Raw genomic sequence first — 18,667 nt, 5'->3', positions numbered from 1 at the left:
GCCAGGCTGGTCTGGAACTCCTGACCTTGTAATCCACCCACCTCAGCCTCCCAAAGTGCTGGGATTATAGGCGTGAACCACCGCGGTCAGCCGACACACTGTATGTATTATCTCAGTCTTTTAAACAACCCATGAGGTAGGCATTATAATCCTCATTTATTTTGTAGATGAGCTTTTTAATTTATTTTTTATTTTTGTGGGTACATAGTCGGTTTTATGAGTTACAGGAGATAGTTTGATATAGGCATGCAGTGCATAATAATCATATTGGGATAAATGGGGTATCCATCATCTCAAGGATTTATCATTTATGTTACAAACAAATCCCATTATACTATTTTAGTTATTTTTAAATGTACAATTGCATTATTTTTTTACTATAGTCACTTTGTTGTGCTAGCAAATACTAGATCTTATTATTTGTTTCTATTTCTGTGTACCTATTAACCCTCCCCACCTCTCCCCACTACCCCTCCCAGCCTGTGGTAACCATCGTTCTACTCTCTAGCTCCATGAGTTCAATTTTTAAAATTTTTAGCTCCCACAAATAAGTGAGGGCATGCAAAGTTTGTCTTTCTGTGTCTGGTTTATTTAACTTAATGACCTTCAGTTTCATCCATGTTTTTACAAATGAAAGGCTTTTATTCTTTTTATGGCTCAATAGTGCTCCACTGTCTACACCTACACATACCACATTTTCTGTGCCTTTTTTTGTTTCATTTTTTATTATTATTTTTTGAGACAGGATCTTACTCTGCCACCCAGGTTGGAGTGCAGTGATATGATGACAGCTCACTGTAGCCTCTACCTCCCAGGCTCAAGCTATCCTCTTATGTCAGCCTCTGAGTAGCTGGGACTATAGGTATACACCACCATGCCTGGCTAGTTTATTAATTTTCTGGAGAGACAGGGTCTCCCTATGTTGCCCAGCCTGGTTTCAAACTCCTGGACTCGAGGGATCCTTCTGCCTCAGCTTCCCAAAGTGCTGGTGTTATAGGCATTAACCACCATGCCCAGCCTCTTTAGAGAAATATCTGTGTAGGTTATTTATCTTTTTTTTTTTTTTTTTTTTTTTGAGACAGGATCTCACTCCATTACCCAGACTGGAGTGCAGTGGCACAATCACAGTTCACCACAGTCTCAACATCCCGGGCTCAAGTGATCCTCCTGCCTCATCTTCCAAGCAGCTGTGGTTGCAAGCATGTGTCACCATGCCCAGCTAATTTTATTTTTTTTTGTAGAGATGGGGTTTTGTCATGTTGCCCAGGCTGGTCTTGAACTCCTGGGCTCAAGCAGTCTGCCCACCTCAGCCTCCCAAAGTGCTGGGATTACAGGGATAAGACACCACACCCAGCCTTCCTTTTGCCAATTTTAAAAATAGGTTTATTAGAGTTTTTCCTGTAGGGTTGTTTCAGCTCCTTATATATTCTGGTTAGTCATCCCTTGTCAGATGGGGAATTTGCACATATTTTCTCCCCTTCTGTGGGTTATCTCTCACTTTGTTGATTTGTTTCCTTTTAACTTGATATGATCCCATCTGTTGCTTTTTGCTTTGTTTCCCTGGGCTTGTGGAGTATTTACTCAAGAAATTTTGCCCACACCAATGTCCTGGAGCATTTCTCCAGTTTTGTTTCAGTAGTTTCATAGTTTCAGGTCTTAGATTTAAATCTTTGATCCATTTTGATTTGACTTTTTTACATGGCAAGAGATAGGGGTCTATTTTCATTATTTTACATAGCGATATCTAGTTTTCCTAGCACATTTATTGAAGGGACTGCCCTTTCCCCAGAATATGTTCTTGGCACCTCTGTCAAAATGAGTTCACTGTAGATATGTAGATTTATCTCTGATTTCTCTGTTCTGTTCCACTGGTCTATGTATCTGTTTTTATGGCAGGGTCATGCTGTTTGGGTTACCATAGTTCCATAGTATAATCTGAAGTCAGGTAGCATGATTCCTCCATTTTTTTTTTTTTTTTTAGGATAGCTTTGGCTGTTCTGGGTATTTTGTAGTTCCATATAAATTTTAGGATTTTTTTTCTCTATTTCTGTGAAGAATTTCATTGGTATTTTGATAGGGATTGCATTGAATCTGTAGACAGCTTTGGGTAGTATGGACTTTTTTTTTTGAGATGAAGTCATCCTCTGTCACCCAGCCTGGAGTGCACTGATGCAATCTCAGTTCACTGAAACCTCCACCTCCCAGGTTCAAGAGATTCTTTTGCCTCAGTCTCACTAGTAGCTGGGATTACAGGTGTGTGCCACCACACCCAGTTAATATTTGTATTTTTAGTAGAGACAGGGTTTTACCATGTTGGCTAGGCTGGTCTCAAACTCCTAAGCTCAGGTGATCCATCCACCTCAGCCTCCCAAAGTGCTGAGATTACGGGTGTGAGCCACCACGCCTGGCCAACAATATGCCAAAGTATGGAACTTGGACATACGGAATACTTTGTCTTTTTTTTTTTCCTTTTAGTAGATAACTGGGTCTCACTAAATTGCCCAGGCAGGTCTCAAACTCCTGGGCTCAAGCTATCCTCCCGTCTCTGCCTCCCTAAGAACTAGGATCACAGGTGTGAGCTACCACACCTGTCATAGACATTTTAACAATATTGAATCTTCTAATTCATGAACATAGAATATCTTTCCATTTTTTGCGTTTCTTCAGTTTCTTGCATCAGTGTTTTATAGTTTTAATTGTAGAGATAATTCACTTATTTGCTTAATTCCTAGGTATTTTATTTTATCTGTAGTGATCATAAATGGGATTCTTTATTTCTTTTTCAGATTGTTTGCTGTTGGCATATAGACATGTTACTGATTTTTGCGGTCAGGCGCAGTGGCTCACGCCTGTAATCCCAGCACTTTGGGAGACCAAGGTGTGCGTATCATAAGGGTCAGGAATTCGAGACCAGCCTGGCCAACATGGCGAAACCCTGTCTTTACTAAAATTACAAAAATTAGCTGGGCATGGTGGTGGTCATCTGTAGTCCTAGCTACTTGGGAGGCTGAGGCAGGAGAATTCCTTGAACCCCCAAGGTGGAGGTTGCAGTGAGCCAAGATGACACCACTACACTCCAGCCTGGTCAACAGAGCAAGATTCTGCCTCAAAAAAAAAAAAAAAAGAAAAGAAATGTTACTGATTTTTGTAAGTTGATTTGTAATTTGACTTATTCCTTTCTAATTTGGATGCCATTTCTTTCTCTTGTTTATCTTGTCTGATTGCTGTAGCTAGGACTTAATAGTACTGTGTTTGAATAACACGGTGAAAGTGAGCATCCTTGTCCTGTTCCTGATCTTAGAGGAAAAACTTCTAGTTTTTCCCCATTCAGTACTATACTAACTTTGAGTCTCTCGTATGTAACTTTTATTATGTTGAGGTATATTCCTTTTATACCCACTGTTTTTAAGGTTTTTATCATGAATGGATGTTGAATTTTATCAAATGCTTTTTCAACATCAATTGAAATGATTATATGGTTTTTGTCCTTTATTCTGTTGATATAATGTGTCATATTAGTTGATACGAGTATGTTGAGCCATCCTTGCATACCTGGGATCAATCCCACTTGATCATAATAAATGATCTTTTTAATGTGTTGTTGAATTTGGTTTGCTAGTGCTTTATTAAGGATTTTTGCATCAATATCAATTGGTTACATTGGCCTATACTTTCTTTTTTTTTTTTAAAGATAGGTTCTTACTCTGTCACCCAAGCTGGAGTGCCGTGGCTTAGTAGAGCCAGGGTTTCACCATGTTGGCCAGACTGGCCTCAGACTCTTGACTTCAGGTGATCTGCCTGCCTCGGCCTCCCAAAGTGCTGGATTTACAGGTGTGAGCCACCGTGCCTGGCCTCTGATTTTGTTTTGTTTTTTGATGTGTCTTTGTCTGGTTCTGGTATCAGAGTAATACTGGCCACGTAGAATGAGTTTAAAGGTATTCCTTCCTCCTCTATTTTTCAGAATAGTTTGAGTAGGATTGGTATTAGTTCTTCCTTAATTGTTTTGTAGAATTTGCCAGTGAGGTCAGCAAATCTGGGGCCTTTCTTTATTGGGAGACTTTTTATTATGCTTTCATTTTCATTACTTGCTATTGGTCTGTTCAGGTTTCAGATTTCTTCATTATTTAATCTAAGTAGGTTTTATGTGTCTCTGAATTTATCCATTTCTTCTAGATTTTTTAATTTTTTGGCATATAGTTGCTCATAGTAACCAGCAATAATCCTTTTAATTTCTCCAGTATCAGTTGTAATATCTCATTTTTCATCTCTGATTTTATTTATTTGGGTCTTTTCTCTTTTTTCGTAGTCTGGCTAAAGGTTTGTCAATTTAATTTATCTTTTTAAAAGACTGGTTTTTGTTTTGTTGTTCTTTTGTATTGTTTTCTTCATTTCAAATTCATTTATTTCTGCTCTGATCCTTATTTTTTATTTGTTTGTTTTGAGACAGAATCTCACTCTGTTGCTAGGCTGGAGTGCAATGGCGTGGTCTCAGCTCACTGCAGCCACCACCTGGGTTCAAATGATCCTCCTGCCTCTGGAGTAGCTTGAACTACAGACATGCGCCAACACACCCGGCTAATTTTTCTATTTTTAGTAGAGATGGGGTTTTGCCATGTTGGCCAGGGTGGTCTCAAACTCCTGACCTCAAGTGGCCTTCCCACATTAGCCTCCCAAATTGCCGGGGTAACAGGTGTGAGCCACCGTGCCCAGCCTGCTCTGATCTTTATTATTTCTTCTACTAATTTTGGGTTTGGTTTGTTCTTCCATTTCTAGTTTCTTAAGTGGCATTGTTAGGTTGTTTATTTGAAAGTTTTCTCTTTTTTTGATGTAGGTGCTTATACCCATAAATTTCCCTCTTAGTACTGCTTTTGCTATATCCCACAGGTTTTGGTATGTTGTGTTTCCATTATTATTTGTTTCAATAAATTTTTCTGTTTCCTTCTTGATTTTTTTCATTGACCTACTGGTCATTCAGGAACATATTGTTTAATTTCCACGTGTTTGTATAGTTTCCACAATTTCTTTTGTTACTGATTTCTAGTTTTATTGTGTTTAGAGAATATGCTTGATATTACTTCAATTTTTTGAGTATTTATAGATGTACATTTTAAAATATATATTTTCTTATAGTTATGCTGCTTACATACTTCATACTTTAACAATTATATTACCACTTTTGCTCATCTGTTTCCCATTGAGGGATTTAGCTGTTTTAAACCATTCCAAAGAACATCTTGGAGCACACTGGATTGTGTTTTATGATGTATACAGTGGCTTCCACCTCGTAGGCTTACAGTGTTGTTTGATGAAATAATCTCAAAAATGACTAAGATGGATAGTTAATCTTTTAGTTGGATTTCTGTTTTGCTTTCTGGAAAGATTGAACAGTATTACAGTATTATTAGTAGTGTGTTTATGGACCTGTGTCCCATATTGAATGTGGATTTTTAAGATAATTTATTCTTTTATTACTCAAAACCACTCAGATATTTTTACCTTGATGTGAAAAGTTGTTATAGTTTTGATTAAACTTTTACTGAGGTCCTTTCTAAATTATAAAGCTATAATTTCTTATAATTTAAGTAAAAAAATTTCTTTAGCTGGGCATGGTGGCGTGTGCCTGTAATCCCAGCTACTCAGGAGGCTGAGGCAGGAGAATTGCCTGAACCCAGGAGGCGGAGGTTGCGGTGAGCCGAGATCACGCCATTGCACTCCAGCCCGGGTAACAAGAGCGAAACTCCGTCTCCAAAAAAAAAAAAAAAATTCTTATTAAACATTTTGGCTGTTTGAATTCCAAACAGTCATTGCCTTGTTTTGTTTTTAATTTGGAGCAGTCTGGCTTCTACTACTATCATTTCACAAAATTATTTCTTACTGGGGGAGAGAGATCCAAGATGGCTGATCACTAGCAGCTCGGGATTGTAGCTCCCAGTGAAAACGCAAAGAAGGAGAGGACGCCACACCTTCACATGAATTCTTGTTGCTCACGCACCAGGAGATTCCCAGCAGAGGAGCCCCACGGGTCGCCAGCGCGACTCTTGTGACCGGCGAGGCGGTTTTGCTGGCGCCTCAGAGCGTCAGTTCTTGGTGCAGAGTCAGAAAAGCACCATCAATCTTAACGCCGCTGATTTAGTCGGTGCAGTGGGTTGCTCAGATTTCGGCGCTGAGAATCAGTAAGTTGGACGTCCACTCAGAAACCCAATTACAAAGACGGTAATTATAAAGACCACAGATGGATAAATCTACAATGAAGGGAAGAAAACAGTCAAAAAAGGCTGAGAATACCCAAGATCAAAACGCCTCTTCCTCAGCAGGGGATCCCAGTTCCTCATCAGCAACGAAACAAGGCTTGATGGAGAACGAGTGGGTTCCAATTACAGAAGCAGGCTTCAAAACGTGGATAATAAGAAACTTCTGTGAATTAAAAGAACTTGTTCTAACACAATCTAAAGAAACTAAGAACTTTGAAAAAAGGTTTGACGAAATGTCAACAACAATACAAAATTTAGAGAGGAAAATAAGTGAATTGATGGAGCTGAAAAACACAATACGAGAACTACGTGAAGTATGCACAAGTTTTAACAGCCGAATTGATCAAGCAGAAGAAAGGATATCAGAGGTCGAAGACCAACTCAATGAAATAAAAAACTAGAAGACAAGATTAGAGAAAAAAGGATAAAAAGGAATGAGCAAAGTCTCCAAGAAATATGGGACTATGTGAAAAGACCTAATCTACGCTTGATAGGTGTACATGAATGTGACGAAGAGAATGAATCCAAGCTGGAAAATATGCTCCAGGATATTATTCAGGAAAATTTTCCCAACTTAGTAAGGCAGGGTAATATTCAACTCCAGGTAATACAGAGAACACCACAAAGATATTCCTCAAGAAGAGCAACTCCAAGGCACATAATCGTCAGATTCACCAGGGTTGAAATGAAGGAGAAAATACTAAGGGCAGCCAGAGAGAAAGGTCAGGTTACCCACAAAGGGAAGCCTATCAGACTTACAGCAGATCTCTCAGCAGAAACGCTACAAGCCAGAAGAGAGTGGGGACCAATATTCAACATCCTTAAAGAAAAGAACTTTCAACCAAGAATTTCACATCCAGCCAAACTAAGCTTCATAAGTGAAGGAAAAATAAAGTTTTTTGTGAACAAGCAAGCACTCAGAGAATTCATCACCACCAGGCCTGCTTTACAAGAGCTTCTGAAAGAACCACTACACATAGAAAGGAACAAACAGGGCCGGGCACGGTGGCTCAAGCCTGTAATCCCAGCACTTTGGGAGGCCGAGGCGGGTGGATCACGAGGTCAAGAGATCGAGACCATCCTGGTCAATATGGTGAAACCCCGTCTCTACTAAAAATACAAAAAATCATCTGGGCATGGTGGCGCGTGCCTGTAATCCCAGCTACTCAGGAGGCTGAGGCAGGAGAATTGCCTGAACCCAGGAGGCGGAGGTTGCAGTGAGCCGAGATCGCGCCATTGCACTCCAGCCTGGGTAACGAGCAAAACTCCATCTCAAAAAAAAAAAAAAAAAAAAAAAAAAAGAAAGAAAGGAACAAACAGTATCAGCCTTTCTAAAAAATACCAAAAAGTAAAGAACATCAATATAATGAAGAATTTACATCAACTAATGGGCAAAATAGCCAGCTAATATTAAATGGCAGTATTAAACTCACATATATCATTATTAATTCTGAATTTAAATTGACTAAATTCCCCAATTCAAAGACAGACAGGCAATTTGGACAAAAAACTAAAACTGTATGCTGCATCCAGACCCATCTCACATTCAAGGATACACAAAGACTCAAACAGGGGATGGAGAGAGACTTACCAACCAACCAGAGAGCAAAAATAAATAAATAAAAAGCAGAAGTTACAATTTTTGCCTCTGATAAAATAGTATTTAAAGCAACAAAGATCAAAAGAAGCAAAGAAGGACATTATATAATGATAAAAGAATCAATGCAACAACAAGAAGAGTTAAAGGTCCTAAATATATACGCACCCAATACAGGAATACCCAGACATACAAGACTTATAAAGAGACTTAGACTCCCACACAATAATAGTGGGAGACTTCAACATTGATATTAGACAGATCAATGAGACAGAAAATTAACAACGATATCCAGGACTTGAACTCAGATCTGGAACAAGTAAACGTAATTAACATTTATAGAACTCTCCACTTTACACAAAATATACACTCTTACCAGTACCACATCATATCAACTTAGAAGTTTAAACGAAATGTTGGTTGGCTCCTTGTTTGTTACTCTCTTCCCTCATTTTCTTTCATGTCTCCATTATTAAGGACAATTATAGGCATACCCATATTTAGACTGCATTCTAGCCCAGGCAACAAAGCAATACCCCCATTCTCTCTCCCTCTTCCTCTTTCTCTTTCTTCCTCTTCTTTATTCTTTTTCTTATTATTCTTTTTCTCTTTCTAAAAAAAAAAAGAAAAAATTATTTCTTACTAAGATAACTGGTCATCTCTTCAATGGCCAGCCTAGTAGCAGCACTCAAGATGTTATTTTTTCTCATCTTTCTACTATATTCAGTGTTGTTACTCAGTTCATCTTTCTTCACATTTTTTTTTTCAATAATGCTCTTCTCTTATATTCTCTCTCATTGTCTGATATTCTTCAGGACGAGGTTCCTGTTTCTACCCCTTGGTTGATCCTCCATGGGCCATCTTTGTTAGTCTTTTACACTATTTTTCATACTCTTCCTAGACAATAACGTCTTTGCTTGTGGCCTCAGTTAACTCCAAATGGCTCCCAAATCTGTATGTTCGGCTCTGTCTTTGTGCTTTAGATTGAGGTATCTGGCTGTTTGACAGATTTCTAGGCATTTCATTTTCAACAAATATAAAATGAGATCCTTGTGTTTCTTTCTCATCCTGTTCCTCCTGTCTTCCCTTCCTCAGTGAATATCAAAATCCTTGTATTCTTTTGCCTTTTCTCAAGATAGTTCCTCCACTGTGCCTTTCTATTTCAGGCATATTTAGTAATAATAGCTTCCTCTCATCTTCATGCCTGCTCTTGAACCTTTTTAATAATATCTTCCATTTTAAAACTAAAGTAATCTGTCTGACATAATACCTGTATGATCTGTCTGACCGTGTTTTCCCCTTCTTTCAGTCCTTCAATATCACCCGAGACCTCGGAAGCAAGTTGGTCTCTTGAATGTGGCATCATGACCTAGAGAATTTATGAAAGTCAAGTTGTGGGCCAGGGACAGTGGCTCACACATGTAATCCCAGCACTTTGGGAGGCCGAGGCAGGTGGATCACCTGAGATCAGGAGTTTGAGACCAGCGTGACCAACATAGTGAAACCCTGTCTCTAGTAAAAATACAAAAATTAGCCAGGCATGGTGGTATGCATCTGTAATCCCAGCTACTCAGGAGGCTGAGGCACAAGAATCGCTTGAGCACAGGAGGCAGAGATTGCAGTGAGCCGAGATAACGCCATTGCACTACAGCCTGGGTGACAGATTGACACTCTAACTCAAAAAAAAAAAGAAACAAAAGTCAAGCTGTGAAATCACCATTGTTGAAGGTTGTCTGAGTTATTCCAGTTTGAGCCTGACTTGAGGCTTACTGGTTACAGGATAATCCCAGCAAACACTTGGCATTCTATACAGGGTTGTATTGATCTCCTTCTCTCCAGCCATTCTTCCTCTCGTAACATACTTGCCTCCATACCATTCCTAAATTTACTGCATCCTCTCATTTTTCTGCATACTTTGGACATACTGACCTCTGTTTTGAATCTCCTTTCTGCCCTTAACCGACAGGTGTTTTATTTATTGTTCTAGTCTCATTTCAAGTTCAGCGTATTTTAAATCCTCCAGACAGTTATTGTTTCTTTGACCAACTATTATTTTTGTAGGCACCTTTGTACTACTTTGAAGTTTTTATCTGATTGTATTTTATTTTTTACACTTTTGCCTCCCCCTGAGACTTTAATTCCGTGAGTTCAGGGATTTTTTTTTTTTTTTTTTTTGGGTGAGTCAGGGTCTCACTCTGTTGCCAAGACTGGAGTGCAGTGGGATGAACACAGCTCACTTCAGCCTCAACCTCCTGGGCTCAAGCAATCCTTCCGCCTCAGCGCCACAAGCAGCTGGGACTTACAGGTGCTCACCACCATGCCTGGTTAATTTTTGTATTTTTGGTAGAGATGGGGTTTCATCATGTTGCCCGGGCTGGTCTCAAACTCCTGAGCTCAGACTGTCTGTCCACCTTGGCCTCCCAAAGTGCTGGGATTAGAGGCATGAGCCACCATGCCCTGCCTGGGTACAGAGATCTTTTAATACTAGTGCTGAGCACAATCTTTGACACATAGTCTTCATAAACATGTATTGAAGTAAACTTCAGAGAAATAAATATGCCTAAGTACATTGGTTCTAAAATATGTGCCTATCCAAACATTGTGTTGGAAGTCATTTGAAATTTCAGGCAGTACCAAAAAAAAATCAGAAAAATAAGCTGCTACTCATCACGTTAGGCCACTACTGTACTACAACTGCTGTAACAGGAGACTTTATTTTGCTAATTACACTTTCTAACTAATATGACAACCTAAGGAAAAAAGGCATACATAAGTCACCACTTGGAAAATTAATGTACATTTCATTTCTAGGCTGGTGAATCAAAGACTTTTGGAAGTACAGTCACAAGTTGAAGAATTGCAAAAATCTTTACAGGATCAAGGCTCGAAAGCAGAAGATGTAAGTTTTAATATGCACCAATCATAGTCCATCAGTTTCACAGTGTTGAGAAATAACTTTTATTTTTTATTTGATATTTTCTATCAAAATAATTTAGTATTGTATTGATTATAGAAAAGAAACAGTGTTTTCTTTTATACTAACATTTCTTATAAAAAGGACCAGATACTACTTTATTGTTTCTTCAGATTCACTCTGCTGCGAATTAGAAGTTTATTTATAGTTACCAACTGAATTAATTGAGGCTTTATATTTTAAATGTCCTCAACTCAGTATTCAAAGATGAAGTGTTTTTCCACCTTTGGTCAAAAAAAATTGCTAGGGGAAATTTGAAATGTTCAAGTAGAAATTTTTAATGTAAAAGTGATTTAAGAAAATAATGCTGTCCCTAGAATTGCATTATCTCTATATTTCTGAATCCCTCTTACTCCTTCGCTTCCCCAACACTGGCCCTTTTTTTTTTTTTTACATCCCCCAGCACACTGTGTCTCTGTCATAGCTCTGCACACTCTGATTAGAATAGGGTAAATATATTAGCCAAGGACTGCCTTTCTTCACACCTGCATGTTAACCTTCTATCACAGTGCTCGGGTAGCACAGTCATCAGTCTCTGACAAAAGTTTAAGTAAGTCAAATTTTGCAAATCCTGTATATTTAATGAATAGTAAACAACAGAACTAAGACTTCGAGTGTTCAAAAATAGTGTAAAGAGGAGAAAAAACTAAATTTTGGTGATCAGTCTTTGCTTCAACCAGCTGTTTTGTTTTTTTCCTGTTACCAATGTAATTTGCTAACTTTGGCATTTGAGCATAAATGTTTGTTTCCATTGATAGAGTCATTTTGTGGAGGATTAACTTCCAAATTATAGATGTAACCAATTCCGTTCAGCTTTATTAACATAAGAGGGTATAAAAACAGAAAGAACCAAGGAAAAGAAGTTAAATATGTTACTTAAAACTTGAGAATATTAGATACAAAAAGCTCAGCCATGGCCTTGTTTAATGAGTTTCTCCAGACATCATCTCTTGTATATTGGCAGCATTCCCTTCTTTCTAACATGTGTAATGTTAGCTCATCCTTTTGTAAGTTGGCATACCTTCTCTTAGATTCCCAGATTGATTTCTGATTCCTAAAATTGTCACCAACATTTAAGCTTCCTTATGCCTTTATTAAAATTTAAAACATGTTTTTATCCAAAATGCTAAATCACGAAGAGGTGAAACCAAATTACCATTAGTGTATTAAAATATTAAGTCTAAGTATCTTACAGATGACCTAAAGTGGTGAACATTTTTTAATTCAGTGAAATCACTAGGTCCTTTAAACTGAGATAAATGTGAAATCCATTCTGGTCTCTTAAATTCATAGGAGACTTTTATTGATTTGTTATGGGAGGGGAGGAAGGGCATGTGGTACACAGGAAATAAAAATGGCAAAATATTAGAATCACCTTACACTTCAGTGTTACAATGATGGCCATTGTGCATGGTTCTCTTACATTAAAACATAAATAAAAACACATAAATAAAAGCATTTTTCTTCAAAAGATAATTTGGCATAGCTTGATTAGGTATCACTATGGTTATCCAATCTAATTAACTATTCTGTGGGCCATTACTTTAACAGAATGTATTTCAGAAGTGAGATGCCAACCCTGTCAAGTAATATTTACATAAATTAGTCCATTTATATGACTGTCCAGATGTCTTGCAGTAAACTAAGCAGAACTTTGCTCTGAACTCTTTTCTACATGTAGAAAAGATTCAGATAGCTGAAAGTGTGCCTCCAAATGGCTTAGAAAAATAAACAGTGCAATACAGGATACGTGGTTCTTGCCCAGCAATTTTTTTTTATGTTTTTGTCTTAACTTTTCTCTTCCTGTAACCTAGAGTGTTGCATCTTGGGAATGTGCAACACATAAAGCAACCTGCCGAAGGAAGTAGTCCCCTCTGGAGAAGAAAACATAATTTCTTCCAGCTTCTGTTATCAAAAGCACAGTTTTTTCATGAGATCTTAAGTCAGAGTAGAAGGGGTTGAACATTTTTATTATTTTTTTAATGTCATTTGTTTTTAGCATGGAAGCAGAAAAACATTGTTATATCCAGCTGTATGGATAATTTGAGCTAGCCACAATATATAAAACTTCAGAGAACAAGACAGGATGAGGAGACTGTAGAAAAAAGAAAAATGTACATTTCTTTTTAAAAAGTGTGAATCTTGGATGGGCGCTGTGGCTTACACCTGTAATCCCAGCACTCTGGGAGGCCGAGATGGACAGATCACCTGAGGTCAGGGGTTTGAGACCAGCGTGCCCAACACGGCGAAACCCTGTCTCTAAGAAAAATACAAAAAATTTGGGTATGGTGGCGGGTGCCTGTAATCCCAGCTACTCAGGAGGCTGAGGCAGGAGAATCGCTTGAACCCGGAGTTGGAGGTTGCAGTGAGCCAAGATCTTGCAATTGCACTCCAGCCTGGGCGACAAGAGTGAAACTCCATCTCAGGGGAAGAAAAGTGCATACCTTTTAGTTCATGAATTGCTAAATTGTTCCTTCTCTCGGCTGCTGTGTTTGCTTCATACTAATTTGTCCTCTCTGTCTCTTGGCATGGTTTCTGCTCAAGGCTATTGTAAGTATGGCTTCCTTTTCATTTTTATATAGTGAGCAGTTTTGGATTTAGACTGCCATCATAGTTGATGGTACGGAAAATTTTAATTAAGGTAGTTTTGTGCAAAATGAATACTGGATTATTTGCCTTATAAGTTTAGGGCCTTTACAATTAAGATATTCAAAGGATATCAGAATGTTAAAGAGTCAGTCAAAGAGAAGTCTGCTCTTGGTTTTATTCCCCATCTCATTCGTGTTCCATCCCGTTATAATTTATTCGTTTGTATAAATTATCTGGATGCAGTCTACCCTCCTGCTGCCCCATGCTTTGGTAGAAACAGTTTTTAGTTTGGAGAGGCACTGTAACATTGGAAGCCTGGAAGTGAAGGCCATGCATGGGCTCTGGGGTCTGGCATACCTGGTTTTGGATCTGCCACTTGAAAGCAACTAAATGTTCTCCAGCCTGCCCTTCCTCAACTGTAAGATGGGCTATTACTACACAGGCTGTGAGATTTACATATAACAGTGTTTATTAAATGATTTAGAGCATTGTTTGGCTTATTAACCACCCATTTAACTATTTTATTATATATCATCTTAGAGTTAAAGTTCCGCTAGAGTCTAATGAAAACTTAAGTACAGAACTGAAGTTTCTAAAAAGTATTTACCTTTTGCCCTGTGCTAAAGAAGAAATGAGCAGTAATTGAAAGTTAATAGAGTTGGCCGGGCGCAGTGGCTCACGCCGGTAATCCCAGGACTTTGGGAGGTCAAGGTGGGAGGATCACTGAAGCCCACAAGTTTGAGACCCGCCTAGGCAACAAAGTGAGACCCCATCTTTATTATATTTTAAATTTTTAATAAAATAAATAAAGTTAATAGGGTTATATTTTTGTATATTTGAGGAGCAGTGATAGAGGACATGTGGATCTACTGATGTAACTATAGTTAACATATTGAGGAAAGAAGTGAATTTGAAGTATTACAGAACTGTGTTAGAATGGAAATGAATAAAAAATTATGGTAATCATTATCAAAAGAACTTAGTGTGAGGGTTCCTTTTCCCTCATCGCTGGTGTTGATTTATTGGACAATTTGTTTTATAAGCCTATGTTAGTTGGATTTTGGCTGAATTAATTATATAACCATTTATCTCAATATGAAATATTTCATAAAATTTATTAATAGTATGTACTCGATAAGTGTTTAATTATGAAATTTAGTGGTCTTATAGAGAATGTTGTTTATTTTTAGGTCAGTTTTGATCTCCTGCTTTTCAGGAGACTTTTTTTTTTTTACCTGGTGAAAGCTGCATTCTCCGACATATTAAAGGCTGTGCATTTGCCATTCTACACATTCCCATCGTTGCAAAAATTATTTGTAACATGTGTATTTTCGTAGGTCACTAATTAAGTCAGATATATTTGTAGAAATGGACCCAATACTTTATTATGACTCAAGAAAAACAGTATAGCAGATAAGTGTTTTAAGGGAAGTTTATTATTACTATGGTCCTGTCTGCCTGCCATATCCAGGAATATTAGGTCTATAATTAAGTTGCTTTTTAATTCCTATTTTATTCATTTGCCTGACTGTAAGTAGAGAATTTATGTATCCAGGCTTGTGGGTATTTTATACTGATTGTCATCGCTTAGGGGCTGCTCTCTTCCTTTATAAAGAGATTTAAACTGGGGTACATTGTGTGTTTTGAGCTCTTTGACCAAACAAATTACTGAGAGCTTGCTCAAAAAATTAATGACTATTATACTTTTAACTTAAAAAATACTATTTTAGCTAAAATGTGAGGTAATAAACTAGTTTTGTTTTTCATTTTTAGTCAGTCCTTCTAAAAAAGAAGCTTGAAGAACATCTGTAAGTATAAAAGCTGTTGAGGCTAATTCTTCTACAGTAGAATACACATGCTTTGTGTTAGGTAGATACGGAGTGTCTAGATGGTGGCACAGGTGGTCCTTGAAGAAATAAAAAATTATAATGCATATTAATATATGCATTTTCACCCAAGGTTCTCAGGTCAGAATAATGACTGCTTTAGAACTTCTTTCTCAAATGAGACTTCAGGGTTTTCTGTCTTTGTGATAGTATTTACAATCATAGGAGTTTGAGACACTCTAGATCATGGATCAGACACTTCTTTCTATAAAGGGTCAGATAGTAATTACTTCAGGCTTTCAAAGCTGGTCTCTGCCACAGCCACTTAGCTTTACAGTTGTAGCTTGAAAACAGCCATAGACAATATGTAAACTTAATGGATGTGACCATGTTCCAGTAAAACTTTATAGATACCAACAGGCAGCAGACTGGTTTTGGCCCATGGGCTATAGCTTGCCAGCTCTGAAGTATTGCCAGCTTACTCTCTTTATTTAAAAAAAAATTTTTTTTCGCCAGTGCGGTGGCTCACGTCTGTAATCCCAGCTCTTTGGGAGGCCAAGGCGGGTGGATCACGAGGTCGGGAGTTTGAGACCAGCCTGGCCAACACAGTGAAACCTCGTCTCTACTAAAAATACAAAAATTAGCCATGCATGATGGTGGACACCTGTAATCCCAGCTACTCAGGAGGCTGAGGCAAGAGAATCGCTTGAATCCGGGAGGCAAAGGTTGCAGTGAGCCGAGATCACAGCACTGCACTCCAGCCTGGGCAAAAGAGCGAGACCTCCGTCTCAAAAAAAAAAAAATTTAAGAGAGAGGGTCTCATTATGTTGCCCAGGCTGGACCTGAACTCCTGGCCTCAAGCAATACTCTTGCCTTAGCCTTCTGAGTAGTTGGGATTGCAAGTACATGCTACCACACCCAATCTAATCTTCCTTTTTAAGTAAATTTTTTAAAGTCTATAAAAGCTTGTCAGTAGATTTTTTAAATATTGAACCAGGGAGGTAGATTGAACCTCCACCTCCCTGGTTCAATCAATTCTGCTTCCTCAGCCTCCTGAGTAGCTGGTATTACAGGCGTGCACTACCACACCCAGCCAATTTTGTATTTTTAGTAGAAATGGGGTTTCTCCATGTTGGTGAGGCTGGTCTCAAATTCCTGACCTCAGGTGATCTGTCCGCCTCAGCATCCCAAAATGCTGGGATTACAGGCATGAGCCACTGCACCCAATGAGATGAATTTTAAAATATTCACATTTGTTTTTTCATGAAGAAGAAATCTTCATTTCTCTTTATCTATAGCTGAGGTTGACAATATAAGAAATGTTTCATAATTTTTCTTCCACCCAGTAACAACTTTAATCCTCCTTGTTGTTTTCTAGCAAAACGCCTTGAAAGGATTGAATTAGTGACCATGAATAGATAGCCTGTTAAAATGTTACATTACATTGTGCTAAACCAGACATCCTGAGTACCACAGAGTTAATCTGGATTTATTCTACTAGGATGAGAAAGAAATTCTTTTATCTGGCAGTTTGCCTCATGCTACCCAGTTTTTGATTTTTAAATGGTAAATGTGGGAGACACAAGCTACTCCTGGCAACAGATTTGTTAGCAATTCTAGCAGTGGTTAGAGTCTTACTGTACTAGAACAGAAGATGTTACTTTTGCCTTTTGTGAGATTACCTGCAATGAGAACTTAGTACTGAATTCTATCCTTTTAAAAAAAAATTCTCATTTCTTTATGGCAAAAAATAGTCATTTCATAAAACTGCCGTCTACCCATTATTCTGTGTTCAGTCATTTACAAGGTGAAAAATCTTCATCAGAAAGGATTTATTAGTGAAGATGGAACCTGTAGCTGCCATATCAAATTACCACACACTAGATGGCTTATGGCAACATAAATTTATTCTCTCATAGTTCTGGAGGCTAGAAGAAGAACCAAGGTGGCAGCAGGCTGGTTCCTTCTCAAGGTTTGCAGGGACAATCTGCTCTGTGCTCCTTGTTGCTGCTGGTAACCACCAGCAGTCCTGGTGTTCTAGACAAATCACTCCAGTCTCTTTGTCTACCTTCACATGTCATTATTCTCACTGTATGTCTGTGTCTCACGTGACCTTCTTATAAGGATGCCAATCATTGGATTTCGGGCCTTCCCTGATCCACTGTGCCCTTATCTTAACTAATTACATCTACAAACACCCAATTTCCAAATAATGACACATTGACATATCCTAGGAATTAAAACTTCAATTTGTCTTTTTAGGAGACACAATTTAGCCCACCACAGAGGCCACAGATATCTCAAAATATGGCCAGTCTCATGCATATTTAAAACTATAGTAGGCTAGCTGTGGTGGCTCATGCCTATAATTACAGCACTTTGGGAGGCCCTGAAGGGCAAATTACTTGAGGTCAGGAGTTCCAGACCAGCCTGGCCAACATGGCGAAACCTTGTCTCTACTAAAAAGACAAAAATTAGTGGGCATGGTGGCATGTGCCTATAATGCCAGCTATTTGGGAGGCTGAGGCAGGCAGAGTTTGCAGTGAGCCAAGATCACACCACTGCACTCCAGCCTGAGCAACAGATCCAGACTCTGTCTCAAGAAAAAAAAAAAATGGCTGGGCACAGTGGCCCATGCCTGTAATCCCAGCACTTTGGGAGGCCGAGGTAGGTGGATCACTCAAGGTCAGGAGTTCAATACCAACCTGGCCAACGTAGTGAAACCTTATCTCTACTAAAAGTACAAAAATTAGCTGGGTGTGTTGGCACATGCCTGTAATCCCAGCTACTTGGGAGGCTGAAGCAAGTGAATCACTTGAACCCGGGAGGCAGAGGCTACAGTGAGTTGAGATTACACCACTGCACTCCAGCCTGGGTGACAAAGTGAGACTCTGTCTAAAAAAAGTAAACTGCAGTGGAGACCATTTTACACATCAAATTGTTAACATTTTAAAAATCCGATGTACTGAGTATTGCTGAAGATGTTAAACAATGGTAATTCTCATCCGCTGCTGGTAGGAGTATACATCAGTCTGCTTAGTAAACCTGAACATGCCACATATTATGTGACCTCTCAGTTCCACTATATATATCCTAGATTCCTAGAAATATTGTCTGTGCATACCAGGAGGCATATAGAAGAAAGTATGGAAGAACGTTGTAATCACAGAAAAGTAAAAATAATATGCAAATGTCCACCAGTTGGAAAGTGATAGAATGAGGTATATTCAAACAATAGAATACCAAACAATAGGGGCAATGTGAAATAAACCGTGGCTAATACATCAACACAGATGAATCTCAAGAACATAGTGTTTAGTGAAAAATGCAAGTCAGAATAATACATAATGATTAATGTATAAAACTTAAATTTCACATAATTAAGCAATATATTGTTTAGGAACAGCATAAAGACAATAAAACCATCGTG

The 18,667-nt window shown here is 38.4% G+C and overlaps 1 protein-coding gene across 3 annotated transcripts in view; it reads left to right on the top strand.

Moving 5' to 3' along the window:
* The window catches only part of HOOK3 (hook microtubule tethering protein 3), a 133,891-nt gene that overhangs the window by 91,272 nt on the left and 23,952 nt on the right, over positions 1-18,667 (top strand). For 2 of the 3 annotated variants that reach the window (XM_010330228.3, XM_074383814.1), the window contains exons 16-17: positions 10,660-10,747; positions 15,185-15,219. The exons of the other annotated variant lie outside the window; for it this stretch is intronic. In XM_010330228.3, the coding sequence (XP_010328530.1) occupies positions 10,660-10,747; positions 15,185-15,219 (123 nt within the window). The remainder of the gene's footprint in view (positions 1-10,659; positions 10,748-15,184; positions 15,220-18,667) is intronic. 3 annotated transcript variants of the gene reach the window in all.

The sequence above is a fragment of the Saimiri boliviensis genome, chromosome 13 (genome assembly GCF_048565385.1).
Source record: "Saimiri boliviensis isolate mSaiBol1 chromosome 13, mSaiBol1.pri, whole genome shotgun sequence".
Taxonomy (NCBI): domain Eukaryota; kingdom Metazoa; phylum Chordata; class Mammalia; order Primates; family Cebidae; genus Saimiri; species Saimiri boliviensis.
Note: the sequence above shows the minus strand (reverse complement) of the source record. Positions and strands in the feature narration are given on the sequence as shown.